Source organism: Phocoena sinus, chromosome 5, assembly GCF_008692025.1.
Source record: "Phocoena sinus isolate mPhoSin1 chromosome 5, mPhoSin1.pri, whole genome shotgun sequence".
NCBI lineage: Eukaryota > Metazoa > Chordata > Mammalia > Artiodactyla > Phocoenidae > Phocoena > Phocoena sinus.
In genome coordinates this window covers 103,358,541-103,385,125 of record NC_045767.1, presented here as the reverse complement: position 1 = coordinate 103,385,125, position 26,585 = coordinate 103,358,541, and the positions used below count along the sequence as shown (strand labels likewise).

Genomic DNA, 26,585 nt, shown 5'->3' with positions numbered 1-26,585 from the left:
CCAAATGGCTTAATCTTCACTTAGCTTTAAAGGTCGATATAACCATCTACAGGATTCAAAATACTGAAGCCAGCAGGAGATCCTATTAAACCCCACCTAATAAGTAATGTTGTCTGTACAATTACACGTGAGGATGTGTCTGAACTAAAAATCCCATTTAGCTTAAAATTTTCTATGTAACATTTTCTATCACAAAGTATCATGTATAAATATTTGTTAGTAAAATAAGATATAAAGGCAATTTATTCACAGAGTAGGTAGGGTAACTTTCATGCTCACATTATAGCCCAATCTCATAAACAAAAATACAAAGACACACACACACACAGACATGGATCGATGGCAAAGAAACATAAGAGGTCTAGAGAACAAAAATTCATTTAAGTAATTCCAACATCATGAATTTCAAAACAAATGATCTTAAGTTTCCTAAGTTTTTTATGCATCCCTCAACATAGTCATCTTGGTAATTTACTGAGGTTACTCATTAACACTAAAAGTAGTTCATAATACTGTAATTTTATACATAGGAAAAAAACCTAATAAAAATGAAACTTTATAGGTAGTATATATGTTCTGCGTGTAATTTTACTTTATATATAGCACACTGACAGGAAATAAAAGTCAAAATATTAAAAGGCATAAAAGTCAACTAAGAATTGAACCATGTTCTGTGCATTCAAACTTGGGCATGTAGATATTTTTGTTCCTTTAAACAAATCAGGCTACAATTTTCTTTTTGGCCAAACCAATCTTGACATATTAGAAACACATGTTTTCAAAAACCTGTTATAGGAACCGAGCTCCAGCTACAAAGGGCAAGCTGACCTATTGCTCTCTTCAAGTCTCTACCCGGAGCTGACAGAAGCAGAAAAGCCTGGGTGATACCAGTGGCCACTAAAAATACATCCAAAAGGTCCTTGACTAGATTTAACAATAGCCCTAAAATTCCATAACATGCTTGGATTCATAATCCTGCTTTAGCCACAAACATGAACTCAACACCCTGAAACACACTTCTCACCATAGCTCATCACTAGCTACTTGCCCAGTTACATACAATAATTCCTGTGAAGTCAAGCTTTTTATTGCAGCTTATTGGAGAACTCTGTGCAGTCTTTGCAAACTGGGGAATTCTCAAAAACCTCAGATATTCCTCCCAGTCATCCTCAGTGGTTCTGGCCTTGCAGGATAGTACTTATGAGCAAAGTTCTGAGTTGGACACACCAGCTTCCAGACTTGGCTCTGCCAGGGACCAACTATGAAGCTCACTGCATGAAAACAGCTTAAGCACAGTGCCTGATATACAGTACATTCTCAATAAAATACAAACATCATTTTTATTCAAATATTAATCTTACCATGACACAAGCACCTCAGTCTTTTTTTCCTTTCTATCATTCTACTAAACTTCCCCCACTTCTCCAACCCATCACACAAACACAACTTTTATTTAATGAACATCTAGGAAAACTTCCACTGGAAAGGGGGAAAAGAATGCTAAAGGAATGAATGACAACAAATTTTATATCTTTTGGTAACTATACAGTACAATCCTTGCTTGCACCTCTCTCTGATTTATCTTTTTTGTTGTTTTTTTGATTTACCTTTAAACAGTGAAAGAAGCCATCACCTATTGGACACCTGTGTCTGCAATATGTATTTAATAAATTCTGAATTAATGTGGGGAAAACATGATGATTTGTAGAGACTGGACCCTGGGCCCGGGGACTAGGGGATGGTGGGAGCCAGGGCAGGGGCTGTGGTGCTGTCCAACAGGCAAGTGCTGATAAGCCTTGAGGGCTTGCTTGAGACTGTGCTCACGTCAAGCCACCTACAGAACATGGAGAAAGTGCAAAAAAGCTTCCCATGAGACGAGTTCCAGGCCCAAGAGGAGAAAGCAAGAACTGGCCATTTAGCACTGCCCTTCTACATGACTGTCCCTTTATGGGGCAATGATGGGCCATTAGAAAGCCAAACCCTGGGGTTTATTTAACCAACTACTAGAGCATTATTGAGAATGTCTCCATTCTGAGGCTTCTGGCATGAGACCTGCTCTTAAGGATGAATGCCACGATCTATCCCACAGTGCCAATCAATAAATAATTATTAGGTCTGAAAGCAAGGGAAGTAAAACACAGGCTGTAATGCTCTTATAAAAATCAGCTATATCTTCATTACCATGCAGTGATGGTTCTACCCTATTCTGTCTGAAGAAAATCTACGGCCCCTTGTACTGTTTTTACTCCTGAAAATGTTCAGAGTTGAGCCCATTCTCCTTCAAATCCTACATACCTAAGAACTTGCAGGACAACCTGCTGGCATAGTCAGCAATACATGTCACACAGTATTATCATAAAAGCCTTCTAAAATAGATACTCCTCACTCAAAAATGTCTACAGTATGGCATTAACAGCAGGAGTAGCAGTAACAGCTGTCGGTAGTAGAAACATTTATTAAGCACCAGTTGGATGGAGGGGGTGGAGGAAGGGGGCAAGAAAATAATGAACAAAACTCAGTTCTGAACTGAGGAAAGTTTTTCAAGCATGAAGAGCCCCTTCATTGGCAAAGGCAAAGAAAAGTTTTAAGTCACGTCGAGGCATCAGCTTATTTTTCTTCTGTGACATTGCCCCATCTCTAACTGAACTTCCTAATTCTCTCCTCCATGACTCAAAGTCTAGTCTAAAACAGTTTTACCCAAACTTCAGTCAATTCCACACTACCCTGACAGTGATACCATATTGCAATACTACCTGTACTGTTTTCTTTAAATCAAGTTACTATCAACTCACTTTTTTACTTGGTCTGATCCTAAGTAACAATATTTATGAAATCCTGGGTTTGATATGCTGGTGTATATATGTTTTCTAACTCGCATTAAGATACATAAAGATTGGTGCCCATATACTCTCTTGGAAGTTCATGTACTAATCAATGCTATTTAAGCCAAGTGCTGAATGACGTCTTGGGACATCTTGTTGATGTTTTTTAGTAAAGCTGTAGTGATTCCCCTACCTTGTAAAATCATCCTACTTTATTCGCTTACACAAGTGTTGTCCATCCTTCACAAATTACATGAGAATACGCCTACTCATACCTTTCCTTACTGGATCTGTCACCCAGAACACAAAATTAAGATGTGCAATTCAGTACAATAATCTTTTTTCCATATGTTTCATGATGCCCAAATACAACTGAAAGCCCCCTATAGTTCTCACAACAACTAGTACAATTCTGGAATCCTGAAAATGCAGCAGGTACTCAATACATTATTAGTGGCACAAAATATTCATTCAAGTCTCTTATTTTAAAAAGCATCATATTTTTAAACATGAATAAAATTAAACCCATGACATAGAATTTCATTACTTCACCAAAACAGCTTACAGAAACACCATCAAACCAACCCAAACCATTAGGATACTTCTTAAGACCCTGGTGACTCCTAAACATAGTTGTAAAGTCAATAAAGATAACCTGAAGATGGGTAATATACACTTCTCCCACAGTGTGAAATTTGCTTTTACTGTCAAAGGAAGGTGGAATATCCCAGTCTACTATATGCTAAGCAAAATATACCCCACTTCATTTTCACAACAGCCCTGTGGTTCAAGTAGAAATGTCCCGCTTAACGGTGGAAGAAAATGAGCCCAAGTGTTCTGATTCCAGTTATTCATTAGAAACATTACCTCCCACTTAATATTTCCTTAAAGCCTTAATATTCAAAACTTTTCAGCTACCTAATCTTCAGATTCTAGGCCAAGGCAAAGAAATAAATCCACTACATTTACTCAGACATTTAGTGTTAAAATAACTATAATGATGTGATACAGAATCTGTTTATTAAATATTTACTATATGCCAATCACTGATCTAAGGGTTTCATAAACATTTTCTTATTTAAGCCTGACAACTACTTTAAGATTTTATTATTGTTTCTATTTTAAAGATAAGAAACTGAGGCTCAAGCAATTTTTTTTTTTTTTTTGCGCTGTACGCGGGCCTCTCACTGTTGTGGCCTCTCCCGTTGCGGAGCACAGGCTCCTGACGCGCAGGCTCAGCGGCCATGGCTCACGGGCGCAGCCGCTCCGCGGCATGTGGGATCTTCCCGGACCGGGCCACGAACCCGTGTGCCCTCCATCGGCAGGCAGACTCTCAACCATTGAGCCACCAGGGAAACCCTCAAGCAGTAATTTTTAATAGTTAAATAATTTGCCTGTGGTCTAAGAGCTAATTCAAGGTAAGGACAAGATTCAAACCCAAATCTTCCTTAATCCAAAATCCATGCTCTTGGGACTTCCCTGGTGGTCCAGTGGCTAACACTCTGTGCTCCCAATGCAGGGGGCCTGGGTTCGATCTCTGGTCAAGGAACTAGATCCCACAAGCTACAGCTAAAAGATCCCACAAGTCTCAACTAAAAGATCCCGCGTAGGGCTTCCCTGGTGGTGCAGTGGTTGAGAGTCCGCCTGCCGATGCAGGGGACACGGGTTCGTGGCCCGGTCCGGGAAGATCCCACGTGCCGCGGAGCAGCTAGGCCCATGAGCCATGGCCGCTGAGCCTGCGTTCCGCAACGGGAGAGGCCACAACTGTGAGAGGCCCGTGTACCGCCAAAAAAAAAAAAAAAAAAAAAAAAGATCCCGCGTGCTGCAACGAACATCCAACACAGCCAAATAAATAAATAAATATCAAAACAACAACAAAATCCATGCTCTTAACTACTACCTATAATGCCTAAAAGTCCCATCTAATCAGCGCTCCACTCCACCTCCCCAAAATCTTCAAGTATATCTTCCTACACTCCAAGAACATCCAGAGTTTTTAGCATTCTGTGGATTACATGTTCTATTATATACTTATTATTCATCCCTAGTTATAAAATTATTAAGACATCAAAATTCTCAGCAATGGTATTGCTAGGAGTAAAAATGACATCTAACAAAAAAAGAACAGTTTGGAAATTCTCCAAAAACTATCACACTCCAGTTCTTAACAGTACCTTATACTAATTAAGTATACTTGTACAAGTATAGAAAATTACACCCTATAGAACCTGTACACTATGGAAATTTAAACATGAGTTGTCTGTATAACTACAGGATCCCTATTGCTAAGACCAGTTCCTTGGCAGTGAGGGGGGCGGGGGGTGGGGGGTGAGGGAGTCTCTGGAGTCCCCACAGGAGCCAGAGCTATTGTGTCCACCCTCCCTGTTGCAACCAATAAAAGCCCCTTCACGAATATAAAAACAAAAGGATATATATGTTGCTAAGATCAAAGGAAGGAAAGCAGCTCTTGTTTGCTGAATGGGTGTTGAAAACCAACTTCCTATTAGTCACTATAAAAACAAGAAAAGTAATTTAGAATAAAAGGTACTAAAGGATATGCTAATGGACTTGGTATAGGAAACAGCATCACAGTTCAATTGCTAGAATTCAAACTCTTTTTTAAAAAAGAACCATAATATTTTAGAGTAGAAAAGAGCATAGTGACTATCCACTCCCTTGTCACACACAGAAAAAAAAAAAACTAACCGAGCACATTTCTACTTGGTGACAAGGAGGATAAGAATCCATGTTCCACTGTTTCTGGCAGCAGCAAAAACCTTTAAAAAAAAAAAAAAAGTTAAAAAGGTGGGAGCAGTTGTCAAGTAGGCTAATAACCTTGTGGGTTTTTTTCTTTAACTAAAATATGAACAAGTGTCTAAATCACACATTTAAAGGTTTATAGGAAAACATCTTCACATTTGGAAACAAGGACAAAAAGATAAAGAAACCAAGTAGGACCTACTTTATATAATTTCATTTAAAGTTTGAAAATCAACGCTTTTTAGTTTAATTAGATGCCATTAAACATGCTGCAGTATAAACCTTTCTGAAAAGATATGTCTTTTGCACATCTGCATTCTCATCTCTTGGATTTGCCCAGAGCGAGGCATAATCACAAGGACAGAGAATCGATTATGTACTTCTCACTCACAGGGCCCAGGCAAGTGACAGGAGGGGCGCAGGAGGGCTGGGGCAAGCCAACTGCTGTTCTTCAGGAATACAAGTCCTACGTTGCCAATGCTTCCAGCATTTTAAGACAAAAAAGAATCAAGGGCTTCCCTGGTGGCGCAGTGGTTGGGAGTCCGCCTGCCTATGCAGGGGATGCGGGTTCGTGCCCCGGTCCGGGAGGATCCCACGTGCCGCAGAGCGGCTGGGCCCATGAACCATGGCCGCGGAGCCTGTGCTCCACAACGGGAGAGGCCACAACAGTGAGGGGCCCACATACCGCAAAGAAAGGGAAAAAAAAAAAAAAAGAATCAAAATCCAGATTTCAGTGTGAAATCTACTAATTTTCAGATGTTGCAACTAAATCAACACACCGTACAAGACACCTCCACGTGAGTGCCCTCCAGCACTGACTTTAAAGCTTCCTTCTCTCCCAAAGGAGGGAACAAGAGATTGGAAAACACACCCATTTTGAAGAGAAAGGTCTCTTTTTATGTGGAACATAGCCCCACATACAGAATGAACATCTTCAGTTCCCTCCAAGAGATGGTGAAAAGCACGCCTGCCTGAGGGAACAAAGCATGAGGCAGACTCACTGCCGACCTGGGATGGTCTCCTCTTTGCTGCACAGGCTCCTGCCAAAGCCTGGGATTGGCAACAGCGGCCTGACAGATCGCGAGAAACATGAACCAAGGAAGCAAAACAAACCACAGTGTAGTTATTTTATATGACTTGCACGGAATAAATCTGTGAACTATAGGTGAGTCATAACATAATAAAGGACTCAATTAGGTTCAGAACAACACCACCAGTGTTTTTCCTCGTCTTAGCAACTAATTCACTGGAATCTTGAGAGAACATAAGGGACATAAAGGACCCTGGTGCTCTGTTTTACCCTTTACTGCAAGATAATTAATCTTACCAGGAAATTAAACCCAGGCTGCCAGTTGGGCATTTTCAGGGTCAATAATTCTTAAGTTACTAGGATACCAATTAATGATACCCAAGTGGTCTAGAGGAACTACTGCCTCTACCCAAAATGGCTGGCTCATCCCCAAAAATGTGAATCACTCAATGGCAAAATATTCAAAATTGAGAATCCTTTGAGACTAACAGCAATTTTAATGTAAGTACCACTTATATATTTCTTTTATTTTTTTCACATCTTTATTGGAGTATAAATGCTTTACAATGTTGTGTTAGTTTCTGCTGTGCAACAAAGTGAATCAGCTATATGTATACATATATCCCCATACCCCCTCTCTCTTGAGACTCCCTCCCACCCTCCCTATCCCACCCATCTAGGTCATCACAAAGCACCGACCTGATCTTCCTGTGCTATGCAGCAGCTTCCCACTAGCTATCTATTTTACATTTGGTAGGGTATATATGTCAATGCTACTCTCTTACTTCGTCCCATATACTAAAGGAAATCTGGTGTCTTATTTAGTACAGAGGAAAACACCTATATACATGACAGATACATAAAAAATCATTACTTTCCAACTCTTATAGTACATAAAACCACCTGATTAATCTCTAAACTCAGTACTGAAAAGCACAGCAATTTAAGGCTGGAACTCTACTGAGAACACCTAGTAATAAGATTATGTTGCTTATTTTCAAATCCACACGTAACAATACCTAAAATTACCTGGGAAATAAATAGGCTGAAAATGGTAAGTCAAATAATTCCTCTAAAAAATTATTGAATTTAGTGGCTTCTTCCCATCTAAGTGTCCTAAAATAGAAGATTCAGTCTCACATCAAATAGTTTTCTCCCTCTGCTCCAACATTTATTAGAGGTTATCTTTCAGACTCCAGATCAAAGTGAACAGGGTAAGAACTCTCAAGCTGAGCACAGTGGAGGAAATAGCCCCATTTTCCCCATTCCTCACTTGTGCTATACACAAAGGACAAACACGTGTGAGACCAATGACCCCACCCTCAACGTGTTTCCCACCTGGAGAAACACACAGAGGACAATGCCAAGGAGGAGTGCTGAGACTGGAGGTGTAGGCACCAGGAGCACAGGGGAAAATCCTCACTAAAGGGCCTGGGTGACAGCAGCGGGGCTGGGAGACATGGGCAGGAGGGTCACAACCCAAGCCTGGAGAGACAAGTAAGAAAGCAACTGGAGGGCTTCCCTGGTGGCGCAGTGGTTGAGAGTCCGCCTGCCGATGCAGGGGACACGGGTTCGTGCCCTGGTCCGGGAGGATCCCACGTGCCGCGGAGCGGCTAGGCCCGTGAGCCATGGCCGCTGAGCCTGCGCGTCCAGAGCCTGTGCTCCACAACAGGAGAGGCCACAACAGTGAGAGGCCCGCGTACCGCAAAAAAAAAAAAAAAAAAAAAAAGTGTTACTCAAAGGGTTATGACTCCACAGAAAACACGCTGTGTGGCAGAAAGACTACTGGAACTAGAAGTTAAGGGTCCTGGTTTCGTGCCCCCAGCTCTGCCACTTATGAACTTAAATCATTAAACTTCTTAGAGACTCAGTTCCATGGCATGTAAAATGGTGATTCGTGCCAACTGCCCTGCCTAACTCACGAGGTTGCTGTGACAATCAAGAGGGAATAAGCAAGTGCTTTGGGAATTAAAAGGGGGGGGGGGATGTGTTGGGGGGAGGCAGTAAAGTATTTCCGAGAGCATAAGCTTTCATAAAATGAAATATTTACACCAGCCAGGGGTTGCCAAACTATGGGAAAGATGCTCTTCAGGGGTGAGCAGGATGCCCCTGTGCCATTAGGCAGGGATGGGAAGGGCGGTCGGTGGCTCCTCACCTTGGCAAACCAGTTTTTAAAAGTTCAACAACCCCCAAGCAAATGCTTTCTTTCCCTAGGCTCTTCATTTGTCTAACACTTGAAAACCAAATGTTTAGGGCTTTATTCACCTAGAGCATCGTAACTGGGCAGTCGCGATCCCTTTGATCTGATCCCACCCACATGCTCAAGGGTACTCCAATACACGGGAGCCTGTTTCGGGTCTTCCTGTCTCCTCAGCAACTCCACCTGCTCATTTTGATAGTCCTACCTTGTTCCTTAAAGCCCAGCTCAAATTTTAACTCTAATCACTCCTACCACCACCTACTGAGCTCTTCCTATGTACCCAGTACTGTTTTAAGCACTTCATATGGATGACCCTGCATCCAGTAGCCCCACTGTACAGAAGGATAAACTGACAACACAGTGAGGTCAAGTTCCTTTGCCTCTACCAGATCTCCTTGAACCAAAGGCCCAGCTACCCCTACTAAATCTTGCACTGTTTCTTGCCTCTATGTCTTTTCTCTCAATCCTTTAGCCTGGAATGCATTTTCGTCAATACCCAACCAAAGTGTTTCAAAAGTCAACTCTAAAAAAAAATGAAAGGCAGTATAATGTAGGTGTCATAGTTAAGGGCATGGATTAGAGCCAAACTACTTGGATATGGAGTCCAGATCCAGCACTTAAGGCCTGGGTAAACTTGAACAAATGAATCTTTCTGCACCTCTGTAAATCTCTCAGTAAAACAGCCACAGTAACAGTGCTTACCACATGGGATGGCTGTGAGGATTAAGTTGATTCACATAAAGCATTTGGAACAGTTCCTATCACAAAGTGCACTAGAGAACAATGTGAGCATTATATGACTATAATTAGTAGTTCCATATTACCTTTTCATACTGATTATACTTTGTATTTTTTACGCTATGTAATAAATGTACTGTCAAGTGTCTTTCGCTCCTATCAGCTCCCCTCTGTATCTAGTGGGTGTTCAAATATTGTTGATCAAAATGGCAGAAACCTAGAATGCAAAAAGTGAATCCTTCTATGACTAAATTTTTCCTGACAGGAAAGATTTTTTTTTAACATTTTGTAAGAATGTCCAGATTATTTGGTAATAGGAAAAAAAAATTTTTTTCCCCAAATTAACATGTTCTCAGGCATGAGGAGAAAAAAATGTTGGAAGTAACATAAACTCTAATTATAGCGTGAAATTCTATTAAAAATTTCTTCTCTAAAATGTAATAGCAAACGTTTGCTTTGGGGTAGAATATTTAAAAAATTGAGCTGCAAGGAAAAGAATCCATAAAGCCTGAGCTGGTAATAATGAGTACGGGGACTCTGAATAGCACAGAATATTTACTTTCCTTTCTTAATTCATACAGTGCAGTTCAAAGCTTCGATCTTGCCCAATATGAATTTTCGGGGTTCTATTTTTTGTAAATTGGAACCAAAAAACCCTAAGGTGATTTATCTGAGGGACAGAGCTAGAAATAGGACCTCTAATTACTTAAATACTAAGGCCCCTAGATTAAAACATTAAACCTCAAAACCTTTCAGCCAAAGGGATTAAGGAGATTAGAATGGGCTTGACAAATTACCACAGGGTTAGGGGGATGGAAAAAAGCAGAGAAAAAGTAGGCCAAGCTTAAATAGGGAATAAAATGAAGTTCAAGAGAAATCTAATGGTGTGTGTGGACCCTGAACATCTGGCAGGGGGGGAAAAATGGTCGACCTAGGGATTTCAACAATTAAAAAAGGAACAATATCAATGTAAAACTAACTGCTTAGAAAGTTCTTAGAAAATGTGAACACACCGCAGAGTTAACCTTGGAAAATGATTTTCAAATAGATCTTGGCAAATGGAGAGGAGAAATGCATGGCCAAAAACAAACAAACAAAAGAACAAACTTGTTATGATAACATGAACCAGAATCCTCTCTTAAAAAGAATTCGGCTGAAATATCTCATGCATATTGGCCACCCCCACCAAAACAGCCCAAATCAAAACCACTAACTCAGTCGCCAGCAGGACTCCCCTCGGAATTTCTGGTTTTCTGTCCCTAAAGATTATCAGTTGGCTGAGAATAAAACACAATTAATCTAGAGAGGAGCTAAAATGACTCGGGTGGCACATGAGAGCCTGGGAGAGCGCACAGCCTGGAAAGATTCTGAAGCGGTGAATGTCTCCATTCTGGCAGAGGCACAGCATGAGGGACCCAGGGGGGATCCAATAACCCTCCACAAACATCTCAAGTGTGAAAACAACAAGGAGGAACAGGAATTTCTTATCCTGGTACCAAATGTACTTCTGGCGTTTTGAGAAGGAATGGAAAGTAAAACGTACAAGGAAAACAACTCCAATTAATACCACCCAAAAAGATGTTCCAGGTTCGATCGCAGGCTTTCTTCTTGCTTCTATAAACAATTCTGTTCTCTGCACTAACCCATTTCCAGCAATTTCTGGAGCTCTTCCAAAAATATTTTGCCTATATTACTTAAAATGTTTCCTTCAGAGTTTAAAATGTTTCTTCAAACTCAAAAAAAATTGCCAGGATCAGGAAATTAAAGGTAGCAGCATCTACTCAGCTCTAGCTGGTGAAACTGAAAATCTGATTTTTCACCAGAATTCTCCAGTTTGTAAATATTGGCTCAGAGGGAGGACAAAAAAAAAAAAAAAAGAAAGAAAGAAAGAAAAAGAAAAAAGAAAAACACATTATATAGGCAAAACAAAATAGTCTGCAGGTCCAGTCTAGCCCTCAGGCTGCCTGCAACTTCTGCTCTAAAACTTCTGTCAGTCATTTGCCACTATTTTTAAACTTCTATATTTAGATTTTTTGGGGTCTAAAATTTAGCCATCCTCCAAGCAGATGCAGGTTATTGCTATTCATTATTTCTTGTAGATAGGACGTATTCTGCCCAGACACTCAACATCGTTAGGGAACTGTGCACACAGAAAACCTTGCTATCATTTTCCCAACAAACATTTAAGTGACATATGTCTGCCCAAGTTACCTGAGCTCTAGCTCATGGAATCTAACTTAAATTTCCAATAAAGAACTACTGCAATAAAAACATTTTTAGAAAACTGAGTGAAGAAGCTAGATAAGGCTGTATCAGAATCTTACTTTCCCCATGAGCTTGAAAATGTTGGGGACCCAAAGAAAAAAAAAAAAACAAACATGAGCTGTAGAGGAAGAGTGTATGTAGTTCTGGGGGCCCTATTCTCTTATTTCTTCCCTGAGGCTTCTCTCATGTCCTGCTCAGGACAAGTAGTCCCATCAATTCAGGTGATCATTTTGTCTGAGGGCCCACAAGGGAGACTCCAGAACTAGTGGGAAGGGAGCCCTTCTCTAACTCCTTGTGGCCTGTTATCGGCTCTTCTGGAACAGTTTCATTTCCAGGCTCTAGAAGAAACCTCATGAGAATCAGCTACAGGTACTTGAGCCCACCTGTATACTTGCTGAATCAATCTCCTACGATGGGACCTGGGAATTTTTATTTTTAACCATTTTTATTTTTAACAGGCTTCCCCCAGGTGATTCAGACTTGCCACCAAGTTTCAGAATGAATGCACAGAATGAATGCACAAATTCCATTTGACCTACAGTACTGGGTTTAGAACCCAAGAAAACTTATAATGGTCTCTGCATATCATGTGGCATAAACCACTGGCATATACTTTCCCTCTGCTTGGAATACTGATGCTGTTTAACTTCTAACACACCTACTGTAGTCTGAATGTTTATGTGTCCCCCAAATTCAGACCGAAAACCTAACCCAAAGGTGATGATAGTAAGAGGTGGGGGCCTTTGGAAGATGCTTAAGTCATGAGGGTAGAGCACTCACTAATGGGATTAATGCCTTATAAAAGAAGTTCCAGAGAGAAAATCCTAGCCCCTCCCACCATGTAAGGACACAGCAGGAAGGCACCGGCTGGGAACTCTGAAGAGAGTCCTCACTAGAACATGACCATACTATACTGGTGCCCTGATCTTGGACATCCAGCCTCCAGAACTGTGAGAAATAAATTTCTGTTGCTTACAAGCTACGCAGTCTGTGGTACTTTGTTATAGCAGTCCGAATGGACTCAGACAACCCCTCACATTTTTCACTTCTACTCACCATTCAGGTCTCACTCAATACTTCCCCAGAGAATTCTTCCCTAAGCGCCTACATTCTAAGCCACAACACCCCTTTATCAATCTTATAATAGTTTATAGATTCCTTTATAGAACTTGCCAAAGTTCTTACACATTGATCTGAGTGGTTACTTAAATAGAGTCAGTTTCTAACTAGATAATTAAGGTCCAAGTGGAATGGAATCATCCGGGGTTTCCCCGCCATTGTAACCCCCACCCCCATCCCCAGCATTAGGCCTGCCATACAGTAGGTACTCTAAAACTTTGAGTTAAAAGTTGCTGAACTGATGATATATATGGGAGAGAGGGAGCTTAACTCTATTTTGAGTGACTCATCAGCGGGATATACACCACCGACACACCGAAAGTGCACCTCTTGAAGGGTTAGATCATTTCATAATGGGGAAGTTCCTCGTTTCAGGATTTAAGATAAGAAAGCTAAATAAGAAAGTAGGAAAGATTGTTTGCATACATGAATGCAAAGTGAATCACTGTCACAGTTTTCCACTGTGGATTACTTCACTCTATTAGGCTGGCACTTTATTGAAAACGGAAGGCATAATTTAAGAGTTGCCGTGAGTCAAAGTAGTCCAACAATGAATTCACAGCTGCAGGTGACACCTGAGTCTTGGAAATTAGGTGGAAGGATTTGGTATCAGAAAATGTTCCCAAATGATGTCATGAGAGGCCACAAGGAAAAGAGCAATTGCTCTGCAGAAATCAGAAACCATCAGGACTGAAAGCCAGATTTCTCTGGAGGGCAATGGAGTAGGGCCATATAAGGAAGTAGAAGCAGTAGCAAATTTAAATTGACGGTAAATTCTGCTAGGATCCAGTGACTTATTTGCTTAAATTAAAGTAATTGTATTATTTACACGTACACTTCAAACCCTAAGTGAAAAAACAGAAACCTATAACTTCCCCTAATTTATAAGCAGATTCTCAAGTTTTCAAGATGATCTTCAATTTCTGCTTCTGAAGACCCAGCAGGACCCCATTTCTTCCCGCTCCTGCCCTTGCCACAGGTAAAGCTAAGCCAGGGAGGGCCTGGTTTAGGGCCTTCTCAGCTACACCTGCCCGGTCCCAAAGCTTTAAATACCCACCACAGGCAAACACAGCCCAATTTTATTAGTCCCAGTATTAAGATGAGATTTCTTTTGTCTTATGATTTCTACTCATCTTGTGTGAAACTTACAGGATTTAAGCTATGTTAAGTAGTTCAAAATGGAGTCCCAGTGGCCAATGTGAACTTCTGTATTAGTTGTTTTGAAAAGTCTACCATAGGACTGTGAATGTCTTAGAGTAAGACCATTACACCCACTGGTAAACTCCTTAAAATGAGCCCACTGAGCTGAGCAACTGAAGGTTCTTCCCTGGAGGACCCAATTTCCCCCTGCTGAGAGCTGTTCCACGTGGGCACTGCTGGAGGCTCTGTCCAAGCAGAGGGCTACTTCGCACTCAAGCTTGTCCCGAGACCACTGCTAGACCGAGACGGTTGCTGGACAGACCGCTGCTTGTGCTGAGACACCCCCTTCCCGGACTTCTCCTTGGAGTGGTTTGTTACTCTCTTGCCTATTTTCCTGACTTGACTAACTTGTGCTGTGTGCTTAACTGAATGCTGGCTCCATTTCGTTTATCTCCACTCCTGTGATTCTTACCCCGCCACAAACATCCAAACTTATCATTTTCCCTGGGCTGATCTACTACCGATGACTGCCAACTTGTCATGTCTACCTGGATATATAACAGCATCTCAAACTTAATATGTGATCCATCCAGAGCATCCTGGTTTTCCCTCTAAACCTGTTCCACCCAGGTCAGCTCCATCTCAGGAGCAGGTATCATCCCACCATCCACACCTTTCCAGTAGGACCTTCCTTAATGCCCCACTTTCCCTCACACCTCAGGCCCACTCCCACCTCCAGTCAATCACAAAGCCCTATTACTCCCCTGCCCAATATATTTGGAATCTATCCACTTCTCACCATGTCCACTGCTATTATCCTACGCCTAGCCATCGTCATTTCCCACCCCCTAGCTGGCCTCCCTACTTCTGCCACCCTTGCCCCTCCAAGCCATTCTCCACCCAGGAGCCAGAATGATCTTTTTCAGAAAGAGAAAGTAGATAGATATATCACTCCCATGCTCAAGATCCTCCTATGGTCTCCATGCATACTTAACAAGCAGAGGTAGAAAGATCACAGAACTGAGAATTCTAACTCTGGCTCTGCTACTAACTAAACTGTAGCAAAATTAAGTAACCTCACCTTTCTAGGCTTTATTTACAACATGAAAGGGCTGTAGGTTTACCCTTAAAAGTCTAATATTCTAAATCCAGTATACAATTTAATATGCCCACCTCAACTTAATCCATTTCTCCCTTTCAGTAAAACACCTATCTGCCTCTAAGCACATCCACTCCAGTCCAGGGTCCACACTCAGGAACGCTCACACAGAGATGCCTTGGTTTTCCTCTCACTCTCATTTGTTAACTTCCGGTAGAAAGAGCTACAAGGAATCTCAGCCTTCCGTTTGAGCAATTCGGTCTCTGATGTGGCAACTCTACAGCTGGAAGGCATCCATGTGAGATCGTGGAGTCCTGGCTATATCCTCAGATGGGTCATTTCAAGATGCTATACATCTTCCAGTTGACACAAAACTAAAACCAACATGCCCAGAGAAAAATCCAGTGCACGCTGTGTGCTCTAGCCTCTATTTAGTCAGAATGTTGACCTTTTGATAATTTTTTTCCTGTAGGATTTTAGGAAAGACTAAGTGTTAACAGTGAGCATCACTTATCCCAGAAAGGAATACCATTATTTAGGAGAACCAACTAAAATATACAAACCAAGTGTTTCCCATGAAGTGAAAGGAGAGAAAATAGCAAGGAACTCATACGTATGTGGCTTGAGAATAAAGGAGTGCCAGACAGACAAGATGACTTTCCCATCTTGGTCCATTTTTTAAAAATACTGTTTGATGGAAGCAGTGGGGGAGGGGAGCAATGAAACAAACCACAAAACCCACACACTCAGAATGCCAGGAAAGAAAACCTCCTCCGACTTGCCTTAGGACAAATTCAGCAAATAAAGGAAAACCACTTAGCTATCCCCATGCCCCTTCCCATGGCTCTACCAACAGCCAACTTCCCCTTCCACCCTGGCATTCTCTATCCTTCTGCCCCAATGCCACAAGCAGCCCAAGATATTGCTACTATTCCGGTTCTATATTCAGAATTTACCTGCTCTGGGGTTAATTCCCCACTTTTGCTGTCCCCCACCTCTATGCTTTCCTTTGACTCACCAGAATATTAAAATCTGACAACTAATAAAGAGCCCGCATGCCACAACTAAAGATCCCACGTGCTACAACTAAGACCCGACACAGCCAAAAATATATATATTTTTTTTTTAATTTGAGATTTTTAAAATCCAATCTACATGGTTTTTTTTAAATGCTTTTTTAAAAATATATTTATTTTATTTATTTATTTTTGGCTGCATTGGGTCTTCGTTGCTGTGCACGGGCTTCTCGTTGCGGTGGCTTCTCCTGTTGCGGAACACGGGCTCTGGAGCGCAGGCTCAGTAGTTGTGGCACACGGGCTTAGTTGCTCCGTGGCATGTGGGATCTTCCCGGACGAGGGCTCGAACCCATGTCCCCTGCATTGGCAGGCGGATTCTTAACCACTGAGCCACCAGGTAAGCCCCTACATGTTTTTAAAACCTTAAAAATATAGCCATTTTATTGGGTCTACAAACAGAAAATTAATGGTAAGTCTGTGAAACATAAGATCTTACTAAACCGAATCTAAACGCTCGCCAGAAAGCACCAATATCCCTGTTTCCCAGACTTACTCCCCCTTCATTACAAATTCTTTGCCCAGAGCCCTTCATCTGCCTGACCCCTCAGCTCCATCCTCCCATGCCACCAACACCACCCAGGGGCTCCAAGGCAGTTAGCACCACAGCTGCCACTGGCCTCAGAACACTGATTAGAGGCCAGAGGGAGCCATCATGTTAAAATGAAGGTTGACTGCAAACGTAGGCCGAAGATGAAACGTTTACATCTACTCAATTGTTGACAGCAGGTCAAGAAAAGCCAAGAAAACCCCATTCTCTTACCACATCTATGAATGATTTTGTTCAACTGTCCACTCAGAAAATATGCAAGGACCTAGTCTAATGTGGTCCTATGTTTGAAATATGTATTAAATCTGAGGAGCTGTAAAACCCTGGAGAAATCTCAACTCACCGTATCCTTTTTTCACCAGGAAAGCAAAAGGTTAACCGGGATCCTCTAACCTAAAAGGTCTACCAGAAAACCTGTTGGCTGAATTTACATGGGTTCACTGTCTTAAGGCTGATGTTTGAAACTTTCTCTATGCACCTAGTAGCAGACAGTTCTCTGATTGTTTCACATGTGTAGGCTGATCTCCACGCTAGACTGTCATCTCTCTGGGACAGGGACCAGTACTTCCTTGGCATCCCACTCTGTGCTTATACATATGGTTGGGTATTTGGTAGACAATGCAAATATTTGCTAATTGGTCTTAGAATTGTTTTAAAGCAATTTTTAGTTGCTTAGTTTTCTTTTTAAAGAAAACATGTTAAATTGTCCCCTTACCTTTTTTTTCTTTTTAAACTAGGAAAATATAACAGACCTTATTTGATAAATAAAGAAAATTCCATTAAGTTCTTTCTGAATTATAAGGTAGGCTGACTGACCATAGGAGGTGGGAAGATCTCACTTTATTCTTCTCCATCTTCATTCTGTTCCCTACCCCTACCGCCCAACAGAGCACAAAATGTTCAATAAATGGCTCATTGCAGTGAATCTGCATAGCTTATGGGGTTATAGGGATTGTTCTGCCATCTTGGTCATTTCTACCACGTGCTTTACTCCTTTCTAATTTTTCCTCAGCCTCCAAACCAGTCACATTCTGAAGACATCCAGAGACACTCCAGCTCAACAGCTGACTATGGACAAAACCCTAAGCTCTTCTAAACCAAAAGCTGACACCACAAAGGAACAGATTTTCCTCCTTTAAGATAAGGGTTATCTTTCCAGCTACGGATCCTGGAATTTTTTTTTTCTTTCTTTTTTTAAACCTTAAGGAATTTTGCCTTCTAGCACTATGTAAAACTGATGTAAAGCTGGTATCTGGGTGCACATACAAGTCTTTGAGGACTGGATATGCAAATTAGAATGTTTATACAATTGATGTAACTCAACCAGACTTTACCTTAACAGATAAGCGCTAAAATAAATTCACTTCAAACATTTCACTTTGCACTACAAATCTGAATTTGAGTAACTGGTGTTAATTTAGAATTTCAGTGATAGAATGTGTGCTCTGATTCTTCTCATTGAAACACCACGTTGCCATTTGTCAAAGGAGCAGAAAAAGGAATTTTTCCTTTGTTTAAAAAGATAAAGTATGTCGTTTACTTGAAAAAGCCATAGTTGAATAACATTCTATATTTGTGACTCTCTCAAATGAGATGTCATCACACCTCCACTCTTCTTTTGTAGGTGGTAAATAAAATATATTAGAACAGAAATTCAGTTTCACAGTTTCTTATAATTTATAGGGGACAAATCTTTAAAAATTAATACTCCTCCAACATTCTGATCTCTTGTTTTCACTTTTTTATGGTTTGGATCTCAGGAAAAACTAACTGGGGAAGAGGAAGTATTAACCAAAAAAAATTTTTTTCTTTACAGTGTCTTTAAAGAAGTCAGTGTTCCCCAAAGCCCCCAAAAATCAAAGACAGCTCAAAACCTTCCTGAAACTCTCATGCTAGAAATGTCCTCTGCCTCAATTGGGTTGTGGGTTGTATAGGTGTATCCATTTTTCAAAACAGAGCAAACTATCCTCTTCCCATCTCTATATTTTACTGTATGTAAATCATGGCTCAATAAAAAGATTTTTTAACTTTCTACAAATCACATTTCAGTATCTGTCATCAGTAATTCACTTCAGACCTGAGTTTCTTGTGGGTCAACAAGATCCTAAAGCCAGAAAGGAATCTCCCTGAACAAAGGCTACTGACACCCCTGCCCCTAAACCTCCAGAAACTTCCACCTCAAATCTTTCTTCACACTGGAATTGCCTCAGATATGAACTTCCACTCACCTCGACTGACTGAGAAGGCATTTTCAGCTTAGTGAGCTTGGCTTTGGCAGGCACTTTTAAGTCTGTTTTTTCAAAACTCTGTTGTCGGTAGTCCTCCGGCAGTGGTTTCAGTTCAGGAGACTCACTAGGAGCCTGATCTTGACCATCCATGGGCCGGACATAAGCTGTGGGCTTCTGCTGCATTGCAAGGCTTTTTGAGGGGAGCGGGGGTGGGGGGAAAGTCTGAGAAGGTGGCTGGGGAGGGGCTACCCCAAGGCTGGCAACTGCTACTGAACTGTCTTGAAGGGTCTCTTTATCATGGACCCTTACCAGTAGGTCCTTGGGAGACTTGGCCGGACAGTAGCCTTTATTGTTACTGCTACTGCTGTGAACCTTGTTGCTTCCTTGCGTCCTGGGAAGAGTCTGCTGGTTGGAATGTACAGGTGACAAAGGGGGGACTGGGGAAGGCAAAGAGAACAAAGGAGAAAGCTCCCTCTCTGGAGCTGAGTCTGTCATTGAAGCACAGTGGTCTCCATCAGCCCTGCGGTCACCCTTTTTGTGATGACTAGAGCTGTACCCCTCCTGACCAAGGCGATCTTGGGTCATGTGCTGGGTGTCCGGTGGGCCATAGCTTTTGACATGGAGACTTGGCATTGGTTCCATTCTTGGCTGCGCCATCTTTGGGTTGTGGCTAATGGTACCAATGGGAAGTGGTCCAGAGGCAGGAGTATTAATAGGCTGGTGGTGGACACTAGTGTGGAAGGAGTGAGATGGAATGCTGCTCCCCTTCTCAGGAAATGAGGGGTATCTTGGCTTTCCCAACCTATTTTCAGAAGCATCCAAGCGTTGAGGGTGGGACTTGGTACTAAGGAACTCCTTCACCTCTTCATAGTTTCCCAGCATGTTCTGTATTCGACTGGATAGCTCATCACCTTTTTCTGTCTAAAAAAAGAAAAGACAGCAGAGTTAGATAGGGGGAAAAAGAGGGGGAGGAAAACCATTGTTTAGTAAACCATGTTACATAATGCCATTAGAAAAGTAACACCTCAATTTAATGTGTAACACCGAATTTAACATGCAATTTCGACTCAATTCCCCTGCTGAGAAGCCTGCCAAGGACAAATATTACTAAATACAGGAGACGAACATTACAAAAGAAAACCACAAACTTTGGTAATTTTGACTTACCGAGGTTCAGAAGATTTTCATATTTTGTTTTCAAAAACGATCTCTAGGATAAGTTGTTTTATTTTCACAAGTGTGACCCTTGTTCAAACTCACTTTCATCATGAAGTCAAATATGGTGATAAATCAGACTTTCTCATATTCAAGAAATTACCTTGTAGGACTTCCCTGGTGGTGCTGTGGTTAAGAATCCACCTGCCAATGCAGGGGACACGGGTTCCAGCCATGGTCAGGGAAGATCCCACATGCTGCAGAAGCAACTAAGCCCGTGTGCTACAACTACTGAGCCTGTGCTCTAGAGTCCACACGCCACAACTACTGAGCCCGTGTGCTGCAACTACTGAAGCCCGCGTGCCTAGAACCCATGCTCCGCAACAAGACAAGCCACTGCAATGAGAAGCCCGCACACCGCAACGAAGAGTAGCCCCTGCTCGCCACAACTAGAGAAAGCCCACGCAGCAACGAAGACCCAATGTAGCCAAAAACAAATTAAATAAATAAATTTTAAAAGAAAGAAAGAAATTACCTTGTAGGGCTCTCCAAAAAGGGGAATCTTTTCAGAAAATGCCTCTTTCTCTTGGTGAGCTTCCTGGTTGCGTCTTTCCTTCTCTCTAATTCGAAGCAGGTTTCTGTCTTCATTGTACAAGCTGCTTCAGATGCCACAAAAGAACAAAAACAAAGTTTATCAGTATCCAAGCTTTGCTGTGCATACGTACACGTGTGAGGGAGGCAAGGACAGCTCAGGAAGCCTCTATGACAAGGGAGCTGGTTTAAAGAAAGCCCAAGTCCCTCGTCCCACTCCTAGATTAAGGCCTCAGTCAGCTGGCCGCGACCCTCCAGCTTCGGGTCCTGGTTCTGGAAAACTAAGCGTTCACTCTGGGCTACTGGCTTCATGGCTCAGGACTGACTCCAAATGGAAGAGTCTTTTATAGTCAGTGGTGGGACTGAGACAAGATTAATGATATTTTTACTTTCGCCTTGCGAAATAGAGGGTAGAGGTGGACGCTTTTCATCTGACGGAGTCAGCAGGATGTGAACTTTAAAAAGGCTGTTTTCCTGGATCAGTATTTTATATTTTGGAAGATTAAAATCCAAAGGCTTATTTCATAATTAAAAGATTACCAGGCACCCAAAACAGCATTTACTGTATTCTCAGCCTACTCTACTGGAAGAGTCTTGGCATGTAAACCTGAAAAGATAACTTTTATTTCTCATTTCAAATGTCAAGGATGGGAAAATCCAATTTTAGATGTCAGCTCTACCTACTAAGAAACTATAATCTGATTGCACTACTTAAACCACATAAAAATGTATCCTAAATCATCAGCCCCGGCACCAAAGGGGTTAAAAATGCATCTACTGGCAAACAAATCACGAAGCTGGAAACCCAAAAGAGTGCAGTTTTAGCATGCAAACCAAAAGTGGGCTTGCCTTAGGTCAGCAACTCGGGCCACGCCTTCCCAACCCTGACATGTGTTATGTAAGAATAATGAAAATAAGAACTATTAAGACTTTTGTCCTCATAGACTTGCTTTAGAGTATCTACTGAATCTTTCCCCCCAACATCATGTGAATAAATCGGAAAATATTCAACTGTTTCTCCAAGGCTCTATGTACCTCAGAAATTCCAGCCCTGATGTCAGACACGCTCCCCCACCCCTTTCCCGGCACCTAGGCCCTCTCAGAATTTCTCTGACTTCCTCTGACAAGAGGCTACTTACTGGTCTCCCTGCCTCCACATCTTGTCCCTCTAATTTAGCCTTCTCAAGGAGAGAAATCCGATCTAAGGCTCTGGTTCTCATGTCACCATCCGTATTTTAAAATAACCAGCATTCAATGGCTCTTTGCTACTGCAGAATAAACTCTCAACCCTTCCTTTGGCATTAAAATTCCCCCATAATCTAGCACAGACCTACCCTAGAAATTACCTTCCTGTCTCCCTGCAGGCCTACCATATGTATTCCACCTAACAGTCATGTCCATTCCCCGAACACACCCGGTAAAGGGCAGCCTCTTGCTCTAACCCACCCCCACCCCAGACCCCCCTTTTACTGAAAGATAACCATTCTTCCAGGACCAGTTTACCTACAAAACTCCCTCAAACCACCTCTGTATTTCAGTCATGCCAGACCACTCCCTGCTCCTCGGTGATATCCTGGACTTCGATGCTTTCACTCTAATCACACAGAATTTCCTCTCCATCTCTCTCAACCACATACTACTATCCCCAATTTTCAGCTACCAGCGAAGATCGCGAGTGATTCCAATTTCACCCACTCTAAAGGCTTTCTCAAATCCACCTGACTTAATATACTGATTGGTTCTCTCCCCTTCTCCCCTTTCACCTTGAATGTCAAGCCCATCATAATAGAACCTCTCATATTTTTCTGCCTCCTGGTGCTAAAGCATGGTACTTTGCATAGAAGTAAATGTTTTTTAATTTAAAAACAGCCACTATGCTTACAGTATATCACCTGTAATTTTTTAATTTAACTCTGAAAGACACGGTGTGCAAAAACAGTTTTTTAAAAATTATAATCATCTAAAAAATGAGTGTCTGCTATTTCCATAGCCCTTCAATCTACAGGTTGTGGGAGGCGGGGAGGTGTGTGTGTGTGTGTGCAGGAGGCTAAGCGCTACCCTGTTGAATTCACTGGGATGTAGTAAAGAATTATCTGTTTAGATCACCATAGCAAAAACTTTTCCTAGATGATGGGTATCTTGATATCAGATTTTAAAAGAACAGCAAAGTGAACATTTATGTTAGTCAACACACTTAGGAAAAACTAAAACAGAAACTGGCTTACGAAGTCTTCTTTAAGAAGTCTGAATCTCACACATTTCACACAGACTTATTTCTAGTTGACAGTAGCACAATGGACCTGTTGATCACTCAAGAATTCCTTTCAATTGTTTTATGATTTTGGTAGTTCTTTTTGTTTTTTAATTTATTTATTTTTGGCTGCGTTGGGTCTTCGTTCTGCACGTGGGCTTTCTCTAGTTGTGGCTAGTAGGGGCTACTCTTCATTGCGGTACAAGGGCTTCTCATTGCACTGGCTTCTCTTGTTGCGGAGCACAGGCTCTAGGCACGTGGGCTTCAGTAGTTGTGGCTCGCAGGCTCAGTAGTTGTCGCTCGCAGGCTCCAGAGCGCAGGCTCAGTAGTTGTGGCGCACGGGCTTAGTTGCTCCGCGACACGTCTGATCTTCATGGACCAGGGCTCGAACACTCATGCCCTGCATTGGCAGGTGGATTCTTAACTACTGCGCCACCAGGGAAGCCCCAATTTTGTTAATTCTTGTTGGCTCAAAACACACACACAATGTGTAACATTAACATCCAACCGTGGGAGCCAAAAAAGAGGGTTGATCAGGAAATAATTTTTTCCCTTCAAACTTGCTTCACAGCCACTTTGTTTGCAGGGAGGGGTAGGGCATGCAACTGTCCTCTAAGCAACTTGAACTCCCAAGCTTCTCTTTTGCAAAGCTACCTGGTACAGACAGCCCACACAGGATGCACATAGAAGGGGAAGCTGCTTTGCAAGGGTGTCTGCTCTGCTAGTCTCACCACAAAGGGAGTTCTCCCTTGTCTGTTCCTGCTGGTTATGTCAATGGAGTTTCTATAGCTTGACTGCTTATTGAATGTTCCTGGCCTATGGCTCTGCTTTAAGAGGCAGAGTTCTGCCCACTTCCGAGTAATCGCTACCTTTTCCTCAGAAAGGGCAGCCCAAATGGCAAAATTCTCAGTCCCAGACTGAAAAGCGAGAGTGTGTAACAGTAGCATCTCAACTATCAGGTTGCTCAGGGTCCTTGCTTAACTTTCCTGTCAACTGCACACACATTTAAGAAAAGCTACAGTGGTTTTAAAATTACTAAAGTATTTCTAAATCGATCAGCTCGGCCTTATCTCAGCATCAGTTAGGCTTTAGCACACTTCTAGATTTTTATTCCAAAATAATCAAAGCTGCTACAAAAATAATGAGAAGAACCCAATTTTACGAAATTCCAAACACTGGCTTACTGCTTTGGGATTCAAAAATTGAGGCACAGGCCTCCTACCAGGCAGGAATTCTACTAAATTAAGGATTCTGCTTAATTAAAGATCTGACTTCATTAGTTTAAAAAAAAAAAAAAGTTTAAAAGCCACACCCAGATTTCACTGGCAGACATATGTAATATTATACCAATTCTGAGATGAGCTTTGAGTGTATTTTTTTTTTTTCTTATTCACCATCACCCTTCAATTGAGAAACCCAAAAATAGTGAGGTGAGGAAAAGATATCACAAGTGTCACTGGTAGGATGAGTTTTATGAGGCCTAAACTTGGTGAGTGAAACTCACTTTCACCCACACTGTCTGCTGGGCAACTCCCTCTTGGGTCTCACTCACCAAGGCCCCTGGGCAGGGCAGAAGGCGGCAGAAGAAACAGGAAGTGACCAGTCCAAGCCCCAGGATGATGACATAGGATAAGATGTGAGCCCTCATTCTATGCTGTCTACCTTCTCCTTGCAACTAACAGGGTTTTGCCAGTCATACTGGGCAGCTTTCTGGTTTATTTGGCTTTTACTTATTATTAAGTTTACAATGGCTTAAGGAATGGTTTGTTAAAGTATCAGGCAAATTTTTTCATGATCTTTTTCTTGGTTCCATTTTGAAATCAGGGGAAGTTTACATTTTAAAAACATTAACACAATTAGTAGCATGAGTAAACCATTGTTCAGCCTCTTACACACCACTGTTGTTTTTAAACCAAGGTTTAAGCAAGGAGGGGGTGGATGGAAGAATTTTAAATGAGGGGACTTTAGGAAGCAGTAAATGTCCTACGTGATTCGTAAACTCTGTAATTACCTTTGAATAATTACAAGTTGACAACCACTTCTCTTAATTAAAGGTGGCAGTTTTTCCTCTGGTATGAAGGAAAAAAAGCATTCCTGCTCTCACAGGATAACCTCACCCCAACATCAGGTTTGTCAGACTTTGTCACTGTTCACAGAGAGTGAGTTACAGTTGACCCTCCATGTCTGGAGATGTGGAGCTCACAGACTTGGAAGGACCATACTAGGCCATTTCATATGAGGGACTTGAACATCCACGGATTTTGATGTCAGCAGCAGTCCTGGAACCAGTCCCCTGCAGGTACCAAGGGACGACTGTATAAGTTCTCCTTCACTGATTTCTACATGGCTCTTTGCATTAGATAAGAGGTTCTCAAACTTCAGTGAGCATCGAAGCACCTGGAGGACTTGTTCAAACACAGATCATAGAGACCTGCCCCCAGGGTTTCTGATTCAATCTGATGTGGCACCTGATATTTGAATGTTAAACAAGTTTCTAGGTGGTTCTGAAGAGTACAAGAGAGCACAGTCTTTGGGGGCTATATGGATCGCTTTAGGCTTACCAAGAAACAATAGCAATTATGAGAGCAGCAGAGCCAAGGACAGCCCCCACTTAGCACCTGCAAATCAGTGGGGACAGCTTTAGGCAAATCACATCAGCCTCCTATTTAATATTCACAACTACTCTGTGAGAGGGAGATGATTAATCCCGTTTCCCAGGTGAAAAAAAATAAGGCTCAGTGATCAACCTGCTATTAAATGGTAGACCTGAAAATTCAAGTGCAAGCCACCTGACACCAAAGCTTCCGTTCTGAGTCACAGTTCGGTGGCTAGTAAAGCTTTCAGGCTATATTAAATAGAACAAACAAAGAAGGCATGCTAAAATGTGCTAATTTACAATCACTCATAATTGCTTATAATCCCTTAGTCTCAAAGAGGTACACATCGACAATTCAGGTATTATCCCTGCCAGCAGAGCATCTCAGAGTCATAAAATACATGTTCCCTTAAATGTATCCATACAGGTCTGTCCCTGCCCATGGACCCAACAGAAGGCCCTCTTAACTGGGGGTGGGAGTGGGGGGTGGGAGGGGAGGGGTATGACAGCATGAAGTTGCTCTTCAAATTATAAAAGCTGGGCTACAATTCTTATGTTAGAGCCTTTTTTAAGTTTACAGATTTAAGGTCACTGACCCCAAAATAACCTCTGGATTCACAAGTCATCTCTAATGTGCTAAGGGGCTCTTCACGTTAATTTCTTTCAAGAACAGACTAAAAATAAACTTGCACTAAAGTAGCCATTATATGCCCGATACTGGGCTCCACTCCCATTAACTTCTGGCTGGCTGACCTAGGCTATGTTCCTAGGGCCTCAGTGTCAGTTTTCTGGTCAGCCCAGGAGTCCCCACCTGTGTGGGGGGGGGGGGGGGGGGTGGACAAGTCACATGGTGATGTGAAGCAGCTGGCTGCATTCAAAAACAAGTCCACGTGCTGACGTGCCCCCCCCTCCCGGTGCAAAGTCGGACCACCCAGCAGACATCCGTGAGTTCCACCAAAAGTGTGCAA

General features: G+C 42.0%; 1 protein-coding gene across 10 annotated transcripts in view; it reads right to left on the bottom strand.

The window, feature by feature from the left end:
* AFF1 (AF4/FMR2 family member 1) overlaps positions 1 to 26,585 on the bottom strand; it is a 206,485-nt gene that overhangs the window by 71,203 nt on the left and 108,697 nt on the right. For 5 of the 10 annotated variants that reach the window (XM_032631940.1, XM_032631944.1, XM_032631942.1 and 2 more), the window contains 2 exons: positions 20,715 to 20,838; positions 19,025 to 19,945 (listed from right to left, as the gene is read on the bottom strand). In XM_032631940.1, coding sequence (XP_032487831.1) covers positions 19,025 to 19,945; positions 20,715 to 20,838 — 1,045 coding nt within the window. Of the gene's footprint in view, positions 1 to 19,024; positions 19,946 to 20,191; positions 20,213 to 20,342; positions 20,384 to 20,714; positions 20,839 to 26,585 lie in introns of those variants that run through there. The other 5 variants (XM_032631941.1, XM_032631945.1, XM_032631946.1 and 2 more) reach the window with 3 other exon arrangements.